Source organism: Plecotus auritus (genome assembly GCF_963455305.1).
Source record: "Plecotus auritus genome assembly, chromosome: X".
Lineage (NCBI taxonomy): Eukaryota > Metazoa > Chordata > Mammalia > Chiroptera > Vespertilionidae > Plecotus > Plecotus auritus.
The window spans coordinates 32,356,822-32,381,363 of NC_137784.1; the positions used below are offsets into that span (position 1 = coordinate 32,356,822).

Here is a 24,542-nt window from a genome sequence, read left to right on the forward strand (position 1 = left end):
ATATGTCGTAGCAATATCTTTACAGGTACAGCTCCTAGGGCAATGGAAACTAAGGAGAAAATAACCATATAGGAATACATCAAAATAAAAAGCTTCTGCACAGCAAAAGAAACCATCAACAACACAACAAGAAAGCCCATTGCATGAGAGAACATATTTGCCAATGTTATCTCTGATAAGGGTTTAATGTCCAAAATTTACAGGGAACTCCTACAACTTAACAAAAGGAAGATAAACAGGCTAATCAAATAATGGGCAAAGGACCTAAATAGACACTTTTCAAAAGAGGACATACAGAAGGCCAAGAGACATATCAACCACGGATTTTTAATCTTATCTCCTTATATCATTGGATAGCTCTTATAGTTGTGAATGAGCAAATTAGAGTGTATTTTGTGTATAAGTGATTTAAAAAAGCCTGGTGGATCTTCATTTATATGAAATAATAGTGATTTTTATTATAAGATTTGCGTGTTCTTTTGAATCTTGGCCAGTTTCCTCATTGACTCATATATCTTCATTTTCATCAGATGTTACATTTGTTCAGAAAACCATTTATTTACTCATACATAGTATTTCCTTTTAGTTCATCTCCTGGGTATCTTACTTGTTTTCTTAATATAGAGATAGTGTGTAGATAGTCATTTATCCTATCTAATAAAAAGGGAATATGCTAATTGACCCTCACACCATAGCAAAGATGGTGGCACCCACAGCCAATAAGGAGGGAATATGCTAATTGACTGCCCTGCCCTCAAAGATAATGGCACCCACAGCCAATAAGGAGGGAATATGCTAATTGCTGCCCCACCCTCAAAGATGGCGGTGCCCACTGCCAATAGGAGTGAATATGCTAATTGACTGTCCTGCCCTCAAAGGTGGCGGTGCCCACAGCCAATAAGGAGGGAATATGCTAATTGACTGCCCCACCCTCAAAGATGGTGGTGCCCACAGCCAATAGGAGGGAATATGCTAATTGACTGCCACGTCCTCAAAGATGACGGCACACACACACACAAGATGGCGGTGCCCAGTCCCCTCAGCCCCGCAGGGGCGGTAGGCACGTGACAAGGCCAGGCCCACCTCCAGGCAGGCTCAGCCACTCTGCATGCCTGTCTCTGGAGTCCCCTAGTCTCCTCAACCTCCCAGCCACCCAGGGCTGCCCGAGGCTCAGGTAGCCAGAGCCGGCCGAGGCTTGCGCTGCTGGCAGTGGCAGCAGCAGAGGTATGATGGGGCATCGCCTTCCCCTGATCGCTGGGTTGCCTCCCGCCCCTGAGGGCTCCCAGACTGTGAGAGGGGGCAGGCCGGGCTGAGGGAACCCCCCCTCCAGTGCATGAATTTTCACTCACCAGGCCTCTAGTATTTACATAAATACACAAACTGCTCTGTTCTCTGGAGCTAATAACAATATAAATTAATTATTTTTGAGCTGCCTGAATAAATCCCTACAATCTAAAAATTTGCTTCACTTTAGTTTGTAATTTATTTTTTTCATATTTGCATTTTCTTCATTGGAAAGGCTCATATAAATGTTTAGAATATTGTTAAACATTTTATTACAAAGTTATGGTACATGATAATATTCCTAAACCTGATTTGGAATCATAGTTTTATCTTTGGCTTTAATTTCTTCATTTATAAAAGCTCTGAACTCCTTTATTTCTGAAACTTTTAAATAATTTTTGTTTAATTTTATTGTGTGATAGTCTCAAATAATATACTAAATTTAAATCTTGTATCATTGTTCTTCACTTTTTAAATGCATGTAATTGTTCTTTCTTAAAAAATCAAGTGAGGGAAGTTACATGTTCATTACTTAGCTTCCTCTAGCCATTTTAGATTTTTAAACATTAATCTTAATGTTGAAAGTGATCCCATTTTGAAATGATGTATTGTTTAGGACCTGAGTAAAATTCTTTAGTAAGAACTATGAGCTCTGAGGGGTCCTCAGGTGCACTGAGACACTGAGAGGCCAGTTTTCACTAACATATAGGCCTTTTTATCATCAGGATGAGGTAGTGGTCATATTTTAATTAAAATGTCAGAACAAATACTGTTGGAGTTATTGAAAATGAATCACCAGATAAAGCGAGCACTGGGCCATGGCAGGTCAAAGAGGCAAAGTCACCTGGAGAAGAGAACTCAATTCATTTTCCTGCCTAAATGAGGAAGAAGGAACTTTATGAGCAATATGAACTTTTAATACATTAAAGCACATTCCTCTCTGTAGCAAAAGCCACTGTTTTTACAGATGGATGGCTTTTCTTATGTTTGATCATTTGACAATGTTTTGAAACCTTATTCTTTAGAGCATTGTAAATATTTTGTTTTAAAATGTGTGCCAAAGAGCCCTAGCCTGTTTGGCTCAGTAGATAGAGCGTCGGCCTGTGGACCAAAGGGTCCTGGGTTCAATTGTGGTCAAGGGCACGTACCTAGGTTGCAGGCTCCTCCTAACCCAGGAGGCAACCAATTAATGTGTTTGTCTCACATCAATATTTCTCTCTGTCTTTCCCTCTCTCTTCCACTCTCCCTAAAAATCTATGGGAAAATATCCTCGGGTAAAGATTAAAAAAATAATAAAATAAAATAAGATAAAATATGTGCCAAAGGAATAACTTTATTTGAGATGTTTTTCTTTTTATTTGAATTCTATATTCTCTGTAATGCTTTACTTCATAAGTCTTTGTGTAAGTCAGCCTATTCACTGGACAAGGAAGTTTATTTATTGTAAAAGATAATGTTCTCTTCTCAAATGTAGTCCTTCTTTGCCATTGTATCTGAGAAATTTAGTTAGGTTGTGAAGATTTCTGTCTATTCCCTCTCTTTCTTACTTTTTCCCATTTTAGGTATTAGCCAGAGCTCTTGATATAATGCTCTGTCTTAAGAAGCAGTTATACTAATACTTCCAAGAGCCCTACCTCCAGGCTTCTTTAAGAACATCAAAGATCTCTAAACCCTTCCTTACACTAATCCAAAGAAATGTCAAATGTTTTATGCTTAATAAACCTGATTCTGCAGGTGAGAAAATTAACTGATTGCTCACAATTGACATGTGTATTTATTCTTCTAGACTTCAGAATATCCTTCAAAGCATGAAGTGAGCAGTCTCACTCATAGAACTGTCCTAAGTGGTTTTTTATTTTACCTAGGAAATTGAGATTTTTTTTAAAAATATGAATTGAAGCTAGAATTTCATTAGTATAGTATCTTGAAATGTCTACAATGTAGTATCATCATTGCATCATCTTCTTTCTTGTTTTCCCTCCATTGTGCATGGCATGTGGGGTTACCTCATTCCATCTCATTCATTTCCTATCTCAAAAAAACAGCACTTCCTAAAAACAGACGTTCCTTTATGTGTTACGTTTTTTATTAAATATATTGGGATGACATTGGTTAAAAGATTATATAGGTTTCAAGTGTACAGTTCTATGATACATGGTCTTCCTTTTGCATTGTGTGTCTACCATCCAAAGTCAAATCATCTTGCGTCACCATATATTTGGCTCCCTTTACCCTTTACTACCCTCACCCCCCTTCCCTCTGGTAACTACTATACTATTGTCTGTGTCTATGAGTTTTCAGTTTTATATCCCACATATCAGTGAAATCATATGGTTCTTAGCTTTTTCTGATTGACTTATTTTGCTTAACATACTATACTCAAGGTCAATTCATGTTGTTGCAAATAGCAGTATTTTATCTTTTCTTAGTGGATGAGTAGCATTCCATTGTATATGTGTACCACATCTTTATCCAATAATCTATCGAAGGGATGTTATTTTGAAATTGGTGGATGGTGAGGGTGTTAATTGTTCGTCTGAGAAGTCAAATGCTTTATCTTAATTCATTTTTGTATTTGTTGTGTCCAGACTAGATCGAGGCTGTGACAGTCTCCTACTCTTGGTCTCGTGCCACTCTGATATGTTACTAAAATAGTTTGCTCTCCCTAAACACAGCATTCATCTTTAGACCATTTATTGCTTTTATTTGGTGTGCCAGTGTTGATTTTCATCTGCCTACCTTGTTCTGTACTTACCCCAGTTAATTTGCCCAAGGTCCTATTCTAAATTATCTATTACTGTTTAGGCCTTCACACTATCTACACTAATAAAAGAGAAAGATGCAAATTGACTGTTCCTCCATGACACCCACCAGCCAATGAGGAGTGAGTATGCAAATTAACCCAACAAAGAAGGTGGGTTAATTTGCACATGCAGGTGCCAAGCAGCCAGGGGCGGGGCGGCGCCAAGCAGCCTGGGTCCCAGTCAGGTGCCAGGCCCCATCCCCAGGGTCCTGGGACCATCACTGCAGGCCGAGAGCAGAGTGGGCGGCTTGGAGAACTTTGCAGAGTGGGAGGCCGCCAGAAGGAGAACAGAGTGAGACAGCTGGCAGCTTGGAATTAATTCACAGAAGAAAAAAAAAATCATGGAAAAGAAATAGGTGTGACCTGTTTAGATTAAAGTAATCAGGTATACCATCTCAGTGATGGTGATGGTGATGGTAACATGTGAGATAGAACAGGTGTGAAACTTCCTGGGGTCAGAAGCAGCATGTGGCCTCCAAGGGTGTGAGGAGTCCAGTGAGTGAGAGCAGGCAGGGAGTGGGACATGGGCAGGAAATTAGGTGAAAGAGGGAGCAGAGGCCAGATGTCCACCATGGTTTATTCAGATAAATCTTAAAATAATTACCTTGGCATGCCCAGCCTGCATGGCTCAGTGATTGAGCATGGACCTATATACAAGGAGATCGAGGTTCAATTCCCTGTCAGGGCACATGCATGGGTTGCGGGCTTGATCCCCAGCAGGAGGCATGTGCAGAAGGCAGCCAATCAATGATTCTCTCTCATCATTGATGTTTTCAGCTTTCACTCCCTCTCTCTTCCTCTCTGAAATCAATAAAAAATATTTTTAAAAAATTACCTCACAGCCTGAGTTTTCCCTAAGTCATGTTTAGTTATGTTAACCATTATCACTCCAGGATTAAGTGGTGTCTGTGAATGGGTTTAACCAGCATTCCACCCAGGTGAACACTGTAATTTGGTGATAAGAATGTAGTTACAATAGGTCATAGTAATCTACATGACCCTTGATGTTCGCTAAGGTATGTCAGAACATTGTACTAGAGCTAAACAGTGTACTTTGCACTTAAAAAGAAAGTGTTTTAATAATATTTTTTCAGAAAAATAATGTTTATTAATGTAAGTTGTGCATTTAATAATCCTGTACTTTGTTGTCTACGTATACACACACATACATACATAAAATGGTTATGTGGGCATAAATGAGTTTATGGAAGATAAATTAAGATTACATATGTCATTATCTAGCCCAGTCCTGGCAATGGATTAGACACTTTATTTGTATCCTACATAAGACAGTAAATTTATTTTATTTTGCCTTCATCCACATAAGAATGGGGAATATAAAAATATTTTCAAGTCTCACAAGTAACATTATTTTATACTATAAAGGGAAGTGTCTAAAATACTCTGGAAATGTAAGCTAAAATGAAATACATTGCAAGAAGATTTTATAACTTTCTATAGGAACGCTATGAACAAATGTATGCCAGTAATTTAGATGACTTTCACAATTGGTGTAAATTATTATACACAGTGGGGCAAAAGTAGGCTTACAGTGGTTCATATGGGAAAAGACATGCAGATTATGATTATTACAATAGCTTTATTAACTCTGTTTTGCATATTCACAACTGTAAACCTACTTTTGTCCAACCCTATACATAGGAGGTTTTTACAACAGCCTGGTAACACAGCCAGTTTTTCCCTACCTACAACCTCTTGCCTATCAACCTGAGGCAAGGGCGCTCAACCTTGGCTGCTTATGAAGATCACCCGGAGAACTATTAAAGTCTCCGTGACCAGGCCTCTTCTGAGATCAAACAAACTCTAATCTCAGGGGCAGGGGCCTGGCATGTCTGCCTTGAATGCTCCCTGGGTGGTTTCAGTTGGGTGGCCAAAGTTGAGAATCACTGTGCCAGGGTCCTCTGTGTAGCAATGGAGGGCTATCTTCAAAAATGCATGCACTTGGCTTTTCAAAAAATGTCTGTCCCTTTTTAAATCCTACTCTGCTTTCAGGTCTTCAAACAATTGTCAGCTGCATTGTGAAGCCTTCCTATTTGACACAGCCTTTGATACTCAATCTGCCCTGTGCATAGCTTTATTATAGCTCACACAGAAATAGTCATTCCTAATGGGAGGAAAAATGAAATATTAAACTGAAGGCAAGTTCTGTGAGGGCAGGGAGACAGATGGATAGATGATAGGTAGGTAGATAGACAGATTGAGGTATCCTATGTAATAAAACCCTAATATGCAAATCAACTAAATGAGAAAACAACCAGTTGCTATGAGCGGGGCCTAAGCTGGAAGGCGGACATCTCCTGAGGGGTCCTAGACTGAGAGAGGGTGCAGACCAGGCTGAGGGATCTTCCCCACCCGCCAGTGCACAAATGTTGTACACTGGGCATCTAGTCCTATATAATAAAGAGGTAATATGCAGATTGACCATCTCTCCAACACACAAGATGGCCGCCCCCATGTGGACACAAGATGACCACCACAAGATGGCCAGCAGGGGAGGGCAGTTGGGAGGGACCAGGCCTGCAAGGGGAGGCAGTTGGGGGCAATCAGGCCTGCAGGGGAGGGCAGTTGGGGGGCATCCAGGCCTGAAGGGGAGGGCAGTTGGGAGGGACCAGGCCTGCAGGGGGGCAGTTGGGGGCGATCAGGCCTGCAGGGGAGGGCAGTTGGGGGGGATCCAGGCCTGAAGGGGAGGGCAGTTGGGGGCAATCAGGCTGGCAGGGAAGCAGTTAGGTGTCAATCAGGCTGGCAGGGGAGTGGTTAGGGGGTGATCAGGCTGGCAGGCAGAAGCAGTTAGGGGCAATCAGGCAGGCAGGCAGGCGAGCGGTTTGGAGCCAGCAGTCCTGGATTGTGAGAGGGTTGTCCGACTGCCCGTTTAGGCCCGATCTCACCAGGATTGGGCCTAAACGGGTAGTCAGACATCCCTCAAGGGGTCCTAGATTGGAGAGGGTGCAGGCTGGGCTGAGGGACACACACCCCCCCCCCCCGCACGAATTTCATGCACCGGGTCTCTAGTCTATTTGAATAAAATGAGCTATTGCAGATAACCAGTTTTACTTTTGGCCAATTGATATATTCCTAGCCAAACCTCTGCAACTTTAATATTTTTTGACAATTGTGTACTTTGACAATTGTGTACATGTTCTTTTTCCAGCTATCTTGCTGCCTTCCAACTGACCTCAAAAAAAAGATGAAGCAATTATATGTCTCTTTGAGAGTTTTAAGGTCAAAGCCTGATAACTCCCTTGTATCAGGAGCATTTATCTTCATCCTATGTCAACTTCTCATCTTCCTCATGGTCTCTTTTTCAAAGCTTTGACCTCTATGAAATTTCTTTCCTATAACTTATTAGATTATTCATTTGCCCCAACTTTTATTTAGAGAAAGCCCTCCTCTGACCTAGACCTTTCGTGAAATACAAGCTCTTTGTATATGCTCAGAAACAGACTGGGCAATATTAAAGGACTTCTAGACCTTAGCCCACTATTCTGCAGTGCTCCTGGAATCTGGTGTTAGAACTCATAGGCGGTATATTTAATTATCTTCCTATAAGATGTAATGAAACTAAACTCACCAATAAGTGTACTAACAGCCATATGCTTTTAGTTGTAAAATGAGTTCCTTTTGTCTCTTTATTTTGTCAATAAATAGGTTTTGCCATCTATCATGTGCTTACCTTAAGTTAGTGGTACCTTAGACTCATAGATCTTAGTATTAGAAAGGAGTATCTCAAAGGGTCACATTTTATATTCAGAGTTTCTTCATCCTATCATAGTGATAATTTTTGAGTTTTCAGGATGAATTAGAAAAATAACATATTTGATTTTCTTGTAATAGAGATATTTTATATTAAATACTGTAAGATCCTGTTCATCCTGAATTGGGGAATGGGGCATTCTTGTTAATTGAATACTGCAATTAGCTTTAAATTTCCAATTGATTACCAATTTAACAAAAGTTAACCAAGTAGATAATTATACCTTTAGCATTTTCTTTATGATTCATGGCTTTGGGTAATCTTCATACATATCCATTATCATTATATAGAATTTGAATTTTTGTTCAGATTCAGACTAAAGAAAATGATGTAGTAAGTAAATATTTTAACAGCAATATTTTTGTTTTCAACCAAAGACAATTTAATCATAGCATTTCTAAGGAACAGAGATAGAAAAATAATTATTAAGATAGCAAGGAATAGGCTTTAGGTATTGAGGCAAATAAAGTGGGGCCTTTTAATAAGCACATCATACTTTTATTATACCTGAAAACAGGATTAAAATCAATTCAGAAATTATTCATTGAGCATGTGTTGTGTACTAGGCCCTGTGTGAGGGAACATAAAAAAGCAAAAGATTAAGGACTAAGTCTTCTGTGTATCCCCTGCTACTAGCCCAATCTCTAGCTCATAATATAGATGCTTGCTGTTAAATGAGAGTATGTGTGCTGAAACAACTTGCAGTGTCTAGCCTTATTTCTGTTTGTTAGTTGGTTCCCATTAATTTTGTAATCCAGCAGGACAAAGTGTTAGTAAGCTAAAATGTGGAAGTTTTAATCCTGTATATGCTATTTTTAATGACAGCTTCATTGAAATATAATTCACATACCATATAATTCGCCCATTTAAAGTGTAAAATTTAGTGTCTTTTAATATTTGTTCAAACATCACCACAGTCAATTTTACTATATTTTCATCATCTCACAAAGAAACCCAAACCCATTAGCAGTCATCCCCCATTTACCCCCATTTCCCCACAGCCCTAGGTAACCACTAATCTATTTTTTGTCTCTGTACATTTGTCTATTCTGGGCATCTCATAATGCCATTATACTATCAAATTACTATATAATTTTTAAGCTGGTATGTGATATGTAAGAAACCAAAGTGTGCTATTGTCTTTAGAGGCATAATTTAAGGATGAATGTAATCATAAGCTCTTTGGTACTGGTGAGGAGAAATAATACAAATCCGAGAGAACACAGTTGGAGTTAAATCTATGTAACTTACTAATAATCAAATTAATTTTAAAAATCTAATTTGTCTTAGGTTGAAAAGCCATTGCTTGAAATATGCGTATGTATTAGAGTAGGAATATGAATGTAGATTTAGTATTGTATACATACAAAGCTTTAATTTATTAAAATACATACTCATGACTTTGTTAGTAACTGACTGTATATTGTAGTTATCAACAAGGCAAATTGTGGTTTTCATGTAAGTAAAATTTATGTCTTCATTTAGAAAATGAAGTTGAAAAGCCAAGACTTCTGTGGGCTCTTTACTTCAATATGAGAGATTCTTCAGACATCAGCAGGAACTCTTATAATGATTTACCATCTAACGTTTATGTCTGCTCTGGCCCAGACTGTGGTTTAGGAAATGATAATGCAGTCAAACAGGTAAGGCTTTTGGGGTTTTTCAGTCTTGTGTTAAGAAGTTGGTGTGGCAGGGAAAGTGAAATGTTTTTTCCTCTGCGGGTTGGGAAAACAGACTAGAAAAGTATCTCTCTCATTAATATCATCTCTACAATTTGCCCTTAAAGTTTTTTTCTATAAACAACAAAGCTACTTTAAATAAAGTATCAGATACTTTCACGTTATTGAATATAAAGATGAACTACAAGAGATCATTTATGAGTTCCACTGTTGGAATAAGAATATAAAATGCTACAAATATACATTTAGAAAAATGAATTTATAATGCCAGTATTCTAAAGAAACATTGTTTCTAATTTAAACTGTTGGCCTATCATTGTATTATTTTGAAATTCACAGACTTTCTTCTCTGTCAGCCTGAGTCATTTATAAAGGAGAGTACCTAGTAAGACAAACAAAATGTAATTTTAAAATGGTCTTAAGGCATTTTCTTATCTAGGAAAACAACACGTAACATGGTTTTTCACTGTTAATATGATTCCTTTAATATTTTCACGCAAGCCAGTGTCCCAAAGGCTGCTATTATAGTTGCTGAGGAGTGTGTTAAGTGAAAGTGGAATTTTGTGACAGTACTCCTGGGCAGGGCTATGAAGAGGTGTGGGGCAGGCTGACACAAACTGCTGAAAGTGAACTATGATTCCATTAAGCTGAAGATTCATATGCATATATAAATATACTTTTCTGCACTTGACAGAAAGTGAAGAATAGAAAATATCATTTTTGAAGCACAAATCTAAACTTTTGAAAGAAACAGTTTCATATATGTCAATTGAATCAATAAATGGATAATTTAACATTGTTCTAAGACCACAGAAGGAAAGTTCAGTCCAACTGGGGACAAGGATCTTATAGGAGCAAATGGCCTCATTGAACCTTTAATTTTTAGTAATAGCGGCAAGGCCATGACCCATACATTTACAGTTTTCCACCAGAGTCTTTGTTTCTCATCTTCAGGGTCTAATGGATGTCCTGGATAATCATATTCAGCCAGTGATTACAAAAGCAGGAAGTCACAACTCTCATCCATCATTCTTTCTATTAGTTTAATAGGAATCCAAGATGGTTCAAGATCTACATTTATGGCTTAAAATTACCAAGTAATTTTTGCTTTGATGTTCCAATTTTTTCCAAGCAGAAATTGCCAACAAGTTTTCAGCCAGGTAGCTTAGGTCATTTTTATTCCTGAGTGAACTTTAATGTTTTTTAACCAAAATGGAAGGCCTTTTTAATAACGGCTTATTATACAAGTGCTAATGTGATCTAAACTGCAAGGTACAAAATTATAATTAAATTATAATTTTATTATGTAGTAATTTGCTTCCTAAGAACATAGTTTTCAGGAGTGTAATATTGGCACAGTAGATTATAATAATAATGCTGGTTTGGGTACTAATTATTACATGCTATTAAATATAAGTAGTCTTTAAGTTTGTTATATAGCTTTTAACTTCACATTAGGAAGAAAATATTATAATACCTACTTGAAAGGACATCAGTAATAATGTACAAATAGCCAGTTTATTCAGATAAACTGTGTTTTAATTTCAGTATATCATCCTGTGTTCATCCCATTCAGTAATTGATGACTTCTCTTTGCTATATTGTCTATAAAAGCTCTTAGATTATCACCTAGGCTTTTCCTATGTAGAAAGCATAGGCACCTTCTTTTCTTTTTTATAAATAAAACTAGAGGCCCAGTGCACGAAATTCATGCACTCGGGGTCCCTCAACCCAGCCTGTACCCTCGCAGTCCAGGAGCCCTCGGGGGATGTCCGACTGCCGCGGAGGCAGGAGAGGTTCCTGCCACCGCTGCTGCACTGGCCAGGTGTGAGCCTGGCTTCTGGCTGAGTGGATCTCCCCCTGTGGAAGCACACTGACCACCAGGGGGCAGCTCCTGCATTGAACGTCTTCCCCCTGCTGGTCAGTGTGCATCATAGTGACTGGTCGTTCATCCATTCAGTCGATTTGCATATTAGCCTTTTATTATATAGGATGCTTCATTTTACCATTTAGCAAGTTTGTATCTGCTTTAAATTATATATTTTTTTTTCAGAGGGGGAGAGAGAGAGAGAGAAACATCAATGATGAGTGAGAATCATTCCATTGATTGGCTGCCTCCTGCACACCCCACATTGGGGATCGAGCCCACAACCCAGGCATATGCCCTGACCTGGAATCGAACCATTACCTCTTGGTTCATAGGTTGACACTCAGCCACTGAGACATGCCAGCAGGCTGCATCTGCTTTTCTTATTTGCAAATGTATAGATGTTGAAAAACTTAGACCTATCTTCCTTGTGTTCATAAGGAACTATTTATGATTTGAAGACATGCTAAAAATATCAAATGATCTCTTTTTAAAACTCACAAATTAAAGTTGTATGCCAGAGAACACTAAGACATTCCCTATTATCACCACAATGATGCCAGCCTAGGTGATAGTTGTGATTCTTTCTGTGACTTGCTAGTTTTTGTAGTTTATATTAAGTTTTTTTCTGAGCTTGATATATGATCTCTCTTAATACAGCTATTGTGTCATTTACCCACACATACTGATGAACAGACTTGTCTATGGGCCCCTACTTCCAAGGCAATGATAGCTCACTCCTCCTCATGGGCCCCCATCCCCTAGTAGTTGTCACTACCATGGGAACAATAATAGTTAAATAGTACTATACTCTTTGTATTATACTTCAGGTATAAAATGAGTTAAATTGGCTGGTCTGGCATGGATTGGCAACCTAATCACCATTTAGAACATTGTTTTTATGGATAGATTAGCAACTCATTTGAGACTTTTGGCACATTTTTAAGTTGAAGTTCAGCTTTATAGGTTGTATAAACTATCAGTATCATTAACTTCTCCTGCCATTGTGGGAGAGGGCAATTTTAGGTATCATATTTCCTGAAGTTGCCATTCATTGAGCATTTTCTGTGTGCTATTCACTATCCTAAGCATCTTATATATAGTATCTTATTTGGTCCACATAACAACTCTATGAGGTAAATATCCATGGTCCCCATTTTACAGATGAGAAAGCTAAGGCCCAAAGAGGCTAAATAACTTGCCCAAAGATCACATAGCTGATACGTTTTTGAGCCAAGATTTAACCTCAAATCTGTGGGACCCTAGTGCTTGTGCATTCATCTAGTGTGCTATGCTACCTTTGTCTTGTTAATGTGGATATATCCTAAATGCATTTAGCTGCTGAATTGCCAAAATATTTATTTTATTTTGTGTGAATGTATGTTAAATAAACATAGGCATAGCTTAAATAACTCAGATTGTCCTCTTTGTACTTTCCAATGTAAGGAAACCAAGTCACAATATAATTAGCCATTTTTAATTTTTTTTTAACCACATGAAACTCTTCATCCTTTAGGCTAACTTTTGGCTTATAAGGGGCATGGAGAATTAAAAGTTGACAATTAACTACTCTCAATTGCCCCCTTTATGAGGACTCTCAGAACTGGGGCTTAATTGGCAAATGCAACACAGCCGATAACATAACTATAGATAGACTTTCCAGAACATGACAATTGACCAAAAAAAATTCCAGCAGTTAGAAAGATACTTCAGAAATGCTAGAGTCTGGCTGTAGAAAATTGGCATCAGTAAAGGCCAGTGGCAAATGGGCTAATGGTGGGAGTTCCATAGGCTGGTAGAGCACAAATCAGGGTAGTGCAATTGCTTGGCAGTCTTAGGAAAGAGATTGTTTATGACAGAGGTATACGAAAACAGATCTAGTGGGATTCAGCCACAAGGACCGGGGTCCAGGAGAAAGTCTATCTTATAGGGAGGTGGTGAAAGGGAGACAAGGTGTGAGACACAGAACTGGAATAAAAGTAAAAGTAAAATTATTATATTTATACTAGAGGCCCAGTGCACAAAATTCATGCATGGGGGGGTGTCCCTCAGCCCAGCCTGCACCCTCTCCAATCTGGGACCCCTCTCACAATCCAGGACTGCTGGCTCCCAACCGCTCGCCTGCCTGCCTGCCTGCCTAATTGCCCCCAACCACTTCTGCCTGCCAGCCTGATCACCCCATAACCACTCCCCTGCCAGCCTGATCAATGCCTAACTGCTCCCCTGCTGGCCCAATTGCCCCTAACTGCCCTCCCCTGCAGGCCTGGTCACCTCCAACTGCCCTCCCCTGCAGGCCTTGTCCCTCCCAACTGTCCTCCCCTGCAGGCCTGGTCCCCCCCAACTGCCCTCCCCTACAGGCCTGGTCTCCCCCAACTGCCCTCCCCTTCAGGCCTGGTCGCCCCCAACTGCCCTCCCCTGCAGGCCTGGTCCCCCCAACTGCCCTCCCCTGCAGGCCTTGTCGCCCACAACTGCCCTCCCCTGCTGGCCATCTTGTGACGGCCATCTTGTGTCCACATGGGGGCGGCCATCTTGTGTGTTGGAGTGACGGTCAATTTGCATATTACCTCTTTATTATATAGGACTAGTGACCTGGTGCATGAAATTCATGCACATTAAAAGGGAATTAATTAGAGGAAGTATTTTAGTACTGCTATTTGCCCTTTCTCTATAATAGAAGTGTCAGAGATGAAAGAAAATTAGTAAAATGTACATGAAAATATTTCTCCTGTCAGAGTCTAGGGCATGCCACAGGAAACAGAGTCAAGTCCCCACCCACCCACGTGCATCTCAAAATCGCTCGAGACCCAGACCCGGCCGGCCTCATCTCCATTGGGCTAGATCCAGGCCCTGCCAGCCCCACCCCCGTCAAGCCCCGCCCGGTGTGGGTGTGCGGCCTCAGGTCACCTGGCCCGGGGAGAGGGGTGTGGCCTGAAGTCCCCCGTCCAGCCCCACCAGGCGGGGGGTGCAGCCTCAGATCTCCCGGTCTGGCACCGGGGCGGGATGCACAGCCTGAGGTCCTCCGGCCTGGGCCAGGGCAGGGGGCACACCTTGAGGTCCCCATCAAGCCCCGCCAGGCAGAGGGCACAGCCTCAGGTCCTCCAGCCCGGCGCCAGGGCAGGGGCCATGGCCTGAGATCCCCTATTCCGGCGCCAGGTTGTGGGGCTCGGCCTGAGGTCCCACAGCCTGGCACCGGGTCATGAGGCGTGGCCTCAGGTCACTTGGCCTGGTGCCAGGGCGCAGCCTGAGGTCCCCCGGCCTGGTGCTTGGGCAGGAGGTCTGGCCTGAGGTCCCCCATCAAGCCCTGCTGGGCGGGGGGTGCAGCCTGAGGTCCCCTGTCAAGCTCCACCCGGTGAGAGACGCAGCCTGAGGTCCCCCATCAAGCCCTGCCAGGCAGGGGCCACAGCCTGAGGTCCCTGGGCTGGCGCCTGGGCAGGGGGCATGGCCTGAGGTCGCCTGTCAAGCCCCACCAGGCGGGGGGCGCAGCCTCAGTTCCCTGCTGATTGCTCATTAATTCTCATTATGGGAACTCAGCCTCCACTGTGGGCACAGCTATCTTGTGTTATGGGATCCCTGCCTCCGCTGTGGGCACAGCCATCTTGTTAAGGTGTGATAGTCAATTTGCATATTCCCTCTTTATTAGGATTCAACATTTGTACAACATACAGTTTTTAAAGGTCTGCCAATCATTAAAATATATATTGAGCTTCTCCTCTATGCCTTGAACTAAGGATTCAGATTTGACTAAAACCCAGTCCTTGTCATCCCTGAATAAATCACTGTTTAGTAAAGGAGAAAAATGTGTCAACAAATGGCAGTGTAGTGTGGTATATGTAATTATAGGTAATATCCAAAGTACAGATGTAATACAGAGGGGCCATGAAATCTATCTAGGAGTTAAAGAAAGTCACAGAGAGGGATATAAAAGATAAATAGCAATTCCCCATCTAATTGGAAGACAATCAAATTTCAACATTTCAAATGTTATAGCCTCTGCACCAGCCCAGGCTAACATAATGTCCTGTTTAATAAATAATAAATAAACTAGTGTTAGTGAAGCAAAAAGTCTGAGAGGTAGAGATGAATTGAAGTAGATGATGATAACACTAGAGAACATAGGCCTAAAGGATTTTTGTAAACCATAGTAGGGATCTTGGATTTTTATCCTATTTGAAATGTGGAGTCACTGAAGAATTTTAAGCCTCAAAGTGGCATACACAGAATTTCATTTTCCATATATTCCTCCAAGGGCAGCATGGAGATGGATTGCATGGGAGAATCCAAGAGGCCAGGTTATGAAACGTTGCTGTTGTCAAGGGGAAAGGTGGTGCATGCCTGGGCTATGTCAGTAAGAAAGGAACAGGTAGAGTCAAGAACTAGAAGATAAAATCAACAGCATTTGATGATTGATTGCATGCAGAGGTTGCAGGAGAGGGAGAACTTTTATAGACAGACAAAGTAGAGATAAAAGACAAAAAGTCTATTAGAGAAACTCAAGTGTTAGGTGGAGGTTCTGTCTGACCTCCGTCCTCCTGCTTCCAAGGACTAAGTGTCACCAGCAATGAAGTATGGTGAGTTCCTGGAGTGGGGAACAAAGCAGATGTCTCAAATATTCTATTTTAAAATATCCTTGGTAAAATGACATGTACTAAAAATATGCCCTTAAACTGTACTCAAGAAAGAGAGAAGCTGTTTTTCTCTCCCTGTGCAATCTTTCAACTCCACATCAAAGCTCAAAATTTTCTGTTTACTACCCCTCCATCCATTCCCAAAGAATTCCAGTTTTAATAACCTGATGTAGGAATCTAACTGTACATAGCAGCATGGGAAATAGATTAAATTTTGCAGCTGTGGTGCTCTCTATTGCAACTACTAAACTCTGCCATTGCAATGCAAAAGCAGCCATAGACAATAGATAAAGGAATGAGAATGGCTGTGTTCTAATAAAACTATTTGCAAAATCAGTCAACAGGCTGGATTTGCCCTGGAGGCTATGGCTGTCAACTCATGACCTAATTGATGACCTTCTGTGTACCTTGGGAAGGAGGGTTGAAGTGGTACAGAAGGACATATAGCCTTTAAAACAAGCATATATCTTAAAACTCTGAGTGGCTTTCCTTTATAGGATAGAGTGCAAGCTCCCTAGATTGGCTGGGACTCTTATCTAACAATTAGCTTTATTCATTTAAATAAAAGTAGGGATATGTTTAGAATAGAGTAGCAATGCTACTTGCCACATTTACTTTCTTGTGTGTATTTGTTGTTAATTATGATTACATTTAATTTCTTCTTCTCCTATCCTGCCAGACTAAACTCTGCTTAAATGTTAACATTTTAAATTATATTATGATGAATAACAATGATAATAGCTACCATATACAGAGGCTTAGTCTCTGCTATTTTATAGACAAAGAAAGCAAGGCTCAGAAGGTGTGTAAGCATTCCCAAATCACATTGCTACTACGTGACAGAGCCAATATTCATGTTCAGATATCTATTCATAGTCCATGATCTTAAACACTGTGCTATACTCCTTAAAGCCCAGGGGAAGAAAAATTGTACCAGAAAATGAAATAATTGAGCAAACAATGAAACATTTTCTTGATTTGAACAAGACTTGTTAAAATTATTATATGCTCAATTAAACTATATGGATATCATAAATAGGTTCTATTCAGAAATTATGTAAAGGATATTAAGGGAAATTGTATTTGACTGACATGTAGAATGAATGTCCTTAAATTCTCAACTATCTGAACACTTTATAAAGAATCTGATCAGGTGCTTATATACTTGAAGGATGGATCTGAATGCATGCGTAGAGTTAGAGGGAGAGAAGTCAGGGAATTCTGAAAGCAGATTTTAGAAGGTCATGTATACTGGGTAAAGTTCTGTAACTTAGAGATTGTGTAATATTTTTTAATAATGCCAGAAAGGCATATACATTTTAAACTGATGTCCAAAAAGTATTGTGTCCTTTCTTCCCTGGCCAGGCTGAGACCCTCTTCCAGCAAATCTGCCCCAATGAAGACTTCTGTCCACCCCCTCCAAATCCTGAAGACATTGTTCTGGATGGAGACAGTTTACAACCAAGGACTTCAGAATCCGGTGTCGTACCAGAGGCCAATTTAGAGACTCCCAAGGAAAGTGCAAACCTGTGGAAGCCAGAGGAGCACTCTGAATAACAGATATACACCAAACTATATATCCCACTTCGGAAGTTCCTCCAGGCCTCAGAGTCTTCTTGATTGAGCAGCTGTTTGAAAAATTTTAGAAAGCAGCAGCCAGTTGTCATGCAGAATTACCAAGAGAAACCAGGTCATAGAAATACAAAAGGGATTTTCCTCAAAGAGGACACAAAATACTTCTAAAGCACATTGATTCATCTGCTTTAAGACACTAAACCTGTAGAGTTTAGCAGATTAAAATTATAAATGGATTGATTCCCAGGAATATAACTTGGGAGATGAAAGTGATCATATGCATTGTTAATAATTCTGTACTTTTGGTACAGCGTTTGCTTTGCCACTTAGATCTTTCTTTGAAAGCCACATCTTCAGAATCAGCTCACTTATTTCCTTTGATTATTTTAATTATATTTTCTTTAAGGGTGTGAGCATCATGACACAAATGATAAAAGTGTTTATAAATGTAATTGAGACAAACTAAAGTATGAACTGGGAGGAATCTGTGTTTGCAATAGAGGTTTGTTTTGTTTTACTGAGAAGTATTAAAGTGCTACTATTAAAGTAGATCTTTTTTAGAGTTTTTTAAATCCTCATCTAATGATATGTTTTTATTGACTTCAGAGAGAGAGAGAGAAACATTGATGCAAGAAACATTGTTTGGGTCCTTCCCAAAGGCACACTAACTGGAGGTTAAACCCTCAACCTAGGCATGTGCCAGGAATCAAAACAGCAACCTTTTTGGCATATGGGACGAAGCTCAACCAACTGAGCGACCCGGCCAGGGCAGTAGAAGTTTTTTAACAAAGAAGTCATGAGCCCATTATTCAATGTTTTTAAATGTTAGTAGTGATTTTATATGTGAATCATTTATATACTAGGAAACCTCAATACTGAAGAAATGGAAAGAGGATTTAGATAGGCTCATTGGTCTTTGGAAATTCTGTAAGTAACTGGAGCACTAGCCTAATTTTCTGTGGACCAAATTTAGTCCTAGCTACACTACTGATAATATCAGGCAAATTTTTTTAACTTCTGGGCCTTAGTGTCTCCATAGGTAAGGTAGAAATAGTAATACCCTGCCTATTCTATGAGAATGATTTTGAAGATAAATGCAGTGCCATCTTTAGAATGGCTTTTCTGAAAGGAAAGTTATTTCAGAATTTTCCCATTGACTTGGAGATGACTATCAAAAACCTCACGCAGCAAACAATTATTGACAACAAATAAATCTTTGCTGTCAACTTCCCCAACACAATACACTGAGTGGCCAGATTATTATGATCTCTGAATGCATAATAATCTGGCCACTCAGTGTATATCCTATATAATAAAAGGCTAATATGCAGATTATCCCATTGACCAGGAGTTCAACCAGCAGGCAGGCCTACCAACCACCCATGTCCCCTCCCCCTGGCCAGGCTGGCCAGACCCCACCCATGCACGAATTCATGCACTGGGCTTCTAATATATATTATACACACACACACACACACACACACACACACACACACACACACTGAGTGGCCAGATTATTATGCATTCAGAGATCATAATTATCTGGCCACTCTGTAGATCTCAATGTTTTTATTGCATTAAGCTTTTAAAATAAACTCTATTTCCTATATTAGTATTTTATAGTCTTACTAGAGGCCTGGTGCATGAAATTCATGCATGGGTAGGGTCCCTAGGCCTGGCTGGCAATCAAGGCTGATCGGGGCCTTCCAGCCACCGGCTGGGGCCTGCCTTCCCCAGCTGCCAGCTGCCGGCTGCTGGCTGCCAGCCAGGGCCTTCCTTTGTTCCACGTCACCCCCTGGTGGTCAGCACATGTCATAGTGAGCGATTGAACTCCTGGTCTCCCGATCAAACTCCCAAGGGGACAGTTTGTATATTAGCATTTTATATATATAGATATGTCAGTAAATATAGTAACGTGGAATTTGGAGTTTGACTCTTTTTTTTTAATTTTAATTTATTGTTTAAAGTATTACATATAGTAGTACATATATCTCCTTTTTTTCCCCCATTGACCTTCCCCCAGCCTCCCCTACCCCCTGTCACATGCCCTCGTCGCACCCCCCAGTGTCTTGTGTCCATTGGTGTGCTTATATGAATGCATACAAGTCCTTTGGTTGATCTCTTTCCCCCATTCCCCAACACTCCCCAGCCTTCCCACTGTAATTTGACAGTCTGCTCGTTGCTTTACTGCCTCTGTATCTATCTTTTTGTTCATCAGGTTATAATGTTCTTTATTTTCCATAAATGAGTGAGATCATGTGGTATTTTTCTTTCATTGCCTGGGTTATTTCACTTAACATAATGCTCTCCAGGTCCATCCATACTGCTGTAAATGGTAAGAATTCCTTCTTTTTTATAGCAGCGTAGTATTCCATTGTGTAGATGTACCATAGTTTTCTAATCCACTCATCTGCTGATGGGCATTTAGGCTGTTTCTAAATCTTAGCTATGGTGAATTGTGCTGCTGTGAACATAGGGGTGCATATATCCTTTCTGATTGGTGTTTCTAGTTTCTTGGGATATATTCCTAGAAGTGGAATTACTGGGTCAAATGGGAGTTCCATTTTTAGTTTTTTGAGGAAACTACATACTGTTCTCCACAGTGGCTGCACCCGTCTGCATTCCCACCAGCAATGAAGAAGGGTTCCTTTTTCTCCACATCCTCACCAGCACTTGTCCTTTGTTGATTTGTTGATGATTGCCATCCTGACAGGTGTGAGATGGTACTGCATTGTCCTTTTGATTTGCATCTCTTGGATAATTAGTGACTGAGCATGTTTTCATATGCCTCTTGGCCTTCCTTCTGTCTTCTTTCGAAAAGATTCTATTTAGGTCTGTTGCCCATTTTTTTATTGGATCATTTATCTTCCTTTTATTAAGTTGTATAAGTTCCCTGTAGATGTTGGAGATTAAACCATTATCAGTGATAACATTTTCAAATATGTTCTCCCATACAGTGGGCTGTCTTGTTGTTTTGTTGATGGTTTATTTTGCTGTGCAAAAGCTTTTAAATTTGATGTAGTCCCATTTGTTTATTTTCTGTTTAGTTTCCATTGCCCTAGGAGCGGTATTGGGGAAGAAATTGCTTCCGCATATATCTGAGATTTCTCTGCCTGTGGATTCCTCTAGTATTTTTATGGTTTCCCATCTTATGTTTAAGTCTCTTATCCATTTTGAGTTTATTTTTGTGTATGGTGTAAGGTGGTGGTCTGGTTTCATTTTTTTGCATGTATCTGTCCAATTTTCCAAACACCATTTATTGAAGAGACTGTCTTGACTCCATTGTATGTTCATGCCTCCTTTGTCAAATATTAATTGAGCATAGTGGTTTGGGTCGATATCTGGGTTTTCTATTCTATTCCATTGGTCTATATGTCTGTTCTTGTGCCAGTACCAGATTGTTTTGAGAAATGTGGCTTTGTAATACAGCTTGAAATCTGGTATTGAGATCCCACCTACTTTGTTCTTCTTTCTCAGGATTGCTGTGGCTATTCAGGGTCTTTTTTTATTCCACATGAACTTTTGAGAGTTTTTTCTAGGTCTGTGAAATATGCCGTTGGTATTTTAATGGGGAGTGCATTGAATCTATAGATTGCTTTGGGTAGTATGGACATTTTAATGATGCTGATTATACCAATCGATGAACATGGTATGTTCTTCCATCTGTTTATGTCTTCCTCTATCTCTTTTTTCAGTGTCCTGTAGTTTTCCACGTATAGATCTTTTACCTCCCTAGTTAAGTTTATTCCTAGGTATCTTAATTTTTTTGGTGCAATGGTAAATGGGATTGCTTTTTTAGTCTCTCTTTCTGTAAGTTCACTATTGGTGTATAGAAATGCCATAGATTTCTTGGCATTAATTTTGTATCCTGCTACATTGCCGAATTCATTTAAGTCTAATAGTTTTTTGATGGAGTCTTTTGGGTTTTTTATGTATAATACCATATCATCTGCAAATAAGGACAGCTTTACTTCTTCTTTTCCAATTTGGATGCCTTTTATTTCTTCTTCTTGTCTGATCACAATGGCTAATACTTCCAGTACTATGTCGAACAGGAGTGGTGAGAGTGGGCATCTTTTTCTTGTCCTGTTCTTAGGGGAAATGGTTTTAGTTTTTGCACATTGAGTATGATGTTGTCTGTGGGTTTATCATATATGGCTTTTATTATGTTGAGGTATGATCCTTCTATTCCCACCTTGCTGAGAGTTTTTATCAAGAAACAGTATTGGATTTTATCAAATGCTTTTTCTGCATCAATTGATATGACTATGTGATTTTTATCTCTCAATTTGTTTATGTGATGTATCATGTTTATTGACTTGCGGATATTGTACCATCCTTCCATCACTGGGATAAATCCTACTTGGTCATGATGTATGATCTTTCTGATGTACTGCTGAATCCGATTTGCTAGAATTTTGTTGAGGATTTTGGCATCTATGTTCATGAGTGATATTGGCCTATAATTCTCTTTCATTGTGTGGTCTTTATCTGGTTTTGGTATTAGGGTGATGCTGGATTCCTATACTGAGCTTGGAAGTGTTCCTTCCTCTTTAATTTTCTGGAATAGTCTGAGGAGGATAGGTTTAAGTTCTTCCTTGAATGTTTGGTAAAACTCTCCTGTGAAGCCATCTGGCCCCGGGCTTTTGTTTACTGGAAGCTTTTTGATGACTGCTTCAATTTCTTCCATAGTTATCGGCCTATTGAGATGTTTAGATTCTTCCTGATTGAGTTTTGGAAGGTTGTATTTTTCTAGGAATATATCCATTTCCTCCAGGTTGTCCAGTTTGTTGGAATAGAGTTGTTCATAGTATTTTTAACAATCCTTTGTATTTCGGTGGGGTTTGTTGTTATTTCTCCTCTTTCATTTCTGATTTTGTTTATTTGGGTCCTCTCTCTTTGCTTCTTGGTGAGCCTGGCTAGAGGTTCATCCATCTTGTTTATCCTTTCAAAGAACCAGCTCTTGGTTTTGTTGATCTTTTGTATTGTTTCTTTGGTCTCTATGTCGTTTATCTCTGATCTGATCTTTATTATTTCCTTCCTTCTGCTTACTCTGTGCTTCTCTTGTTGCTCTCTTTCTAACTCTTTGCGTTGTAGGATTAGGTAATTTATTACCAATGTTTCTTGTTTTTGGCAGTAGTCTTGTAGAGCTATCAACTTCCCTCTCAAGACTGCTTTCACTGTGTCCCATAGATTTTGGATTGTTGTGTTTTCATTGTCGTTTGTTGCCATGATGTTTTTTATGTCTTCCTTGATCTGTCTGGTAACCCAGTCATTGTATAATAGCATGCTATTTAGTCTCTATTTGTTTGATTTTTTTGCATTGTTTTTATTGTTGTTGATTTCCAGTTTTATGCCATTGTGATCTGAGAAGATTCTTGATATGATTTCTATCTTCTTAAATTTTAAGAGACTTCGCCTGTGACCCAATATACAGTCTATCTTTGAAAATGAACCATGTGCACTTGAGAACAATGTATATTCATTCTCTGGCTTTGGGGTGAAATGTTCTAAAGATGTCAATTAATTTCATCTGGTCTAGTGAGTCATTTAGGATTGTTGTTTCTTTGTTGATTTTTTGTTTAGAGGATTTGTCCAATGGTGATAGTGAGGTATTAATGTCCCCTGCTATGATTGTATTGCTGTCAATCTCTCCCTTGATAACCTCCAGAAGTTTTTTTTTTATGTATTTGGGTGCTCCTGTATTGGGTGCATATATGTTTACCAGAGTTATTTCTTCTTGTTGGATTGCTCCCTTTAGTATTTTGAAGTGGCCTTCCTTATCTCTTGTAATGTCCTTCACTTTGAGATCTAATTTGTCAGATATTAGTATTGCTACCCCAGCTTTTTTTTCATTTCCATTTGCCTGAAAAAACTTTTTCCATCCCTTCACCATCAATCTGTGTGTGTCTTTTTTTCTGAGGTGGGTTTCCTGTATACAGCAGATATATGGGTCATGTTTTCTTATCCACTCAGTTACCCTATGTCTTTTGATTGGGGCATTTAATCCATTTATATTTAAAGTTATTATTTATAAGTACTTGTTTGATGCCATTTTTATTCTTTACCCCTGTGTTCCTTCTTCACTTCCTATTTCTTCTTTTTATAGCAGACCCTTCAGCATTTCTTGCATTGCTGGTTTGGTGGTAATAAACTCCCTTAGTCCTTTTTTGTCTGTGAAGCTCCTGATTCCACCTTCAATTTTGAATGATAGCCTTGCTGGGTATAGTATTCTTGGATTCAGTCCCTTGCTTTGCATCACTTTGTATATTTCATTCTATTCCCTTCTGACCTGGTGTGTTTCTGTTGAGAAATCAGTTGATATTCTAATAGGAGATCCCTTGTAGGTAACTTTCTGTCTCTCTCTGGCAGCCTTTAAGATTCTTACTTTGTCCTTGGTGTTCGCCAATTTAATTATGATGTGTCTTTGTGTTGGTGTTTTTGGGTTCAACTTGTTTGGGACTCATGTACTTCTTGGACTTGCATAGTTTTTTTCTTGACAATATCAGGGATGTTTTCTGTCATTATTTATTCAAACAGATTTTCCATTTCTTGCTTCTCTTCCTCTCCTTCTGGTATCCCTTTTATGCGAATGTTGTTTCGTTTTGTGTTGTCCCAATGCTCCCTTAGGCTCTCCTCTTGCTTTTTAAGTCTTCTTTCCAGTTGCTGCTGTGTTTGTGTGTTTTTTCCTACCTTGTCTTCTAATTCGCTGATGTGGTCCTCAGCCTCTTCTAGTCTACCATTTAAGCCTTCCATTATGTTCTTTATTGCAGCTATGTCATTCTTCATCTCCTCTTGGTTCCTTTTCATGTTGGTGACATTCTCATTCAGCTCCTTATAGTTCTCATTGAGTTGTATTTGTTATTGAGTTGTGTGTATTTGTCATACAGCCATTTAAACATCCTTATAACCATTACTATGAATCCTTTCTCTGATA

At 39.6% G+C, this 24,542-nt stretch overlaps 1 protein-coding gene across 2 annotated transcripts in view; it reads left to right on the plus strand.

The window, feature by feature from the left end:
- Positions 1-18,174, plus strand: part of CHM (CHM Rab escort protein) — a 259,883-nt gene extending 241,709 nt beyond the window's left edge. For both annotated transcript variants that reach the window (XM_080652894.1, XM_080652895.1), the window contains 2 exons: positions 9,345-9,502; positions 17,396-18,174. In XM_080652894.1, coding sequence (XP_080509020.1) covers positions 9,345-9,502; positions 17,396-17,587 — 350 coding nt within the window. In that variant the 3' untranslated portion in view covers positions 17,588-18,174. The remainder of the gene's footprint in view (positions 1-9,344; positions 9,503-17,395) is intronic.
- The last annotated feature ends 6,368 nt before the right edge of the window (positions 18,175-24,542 follow it).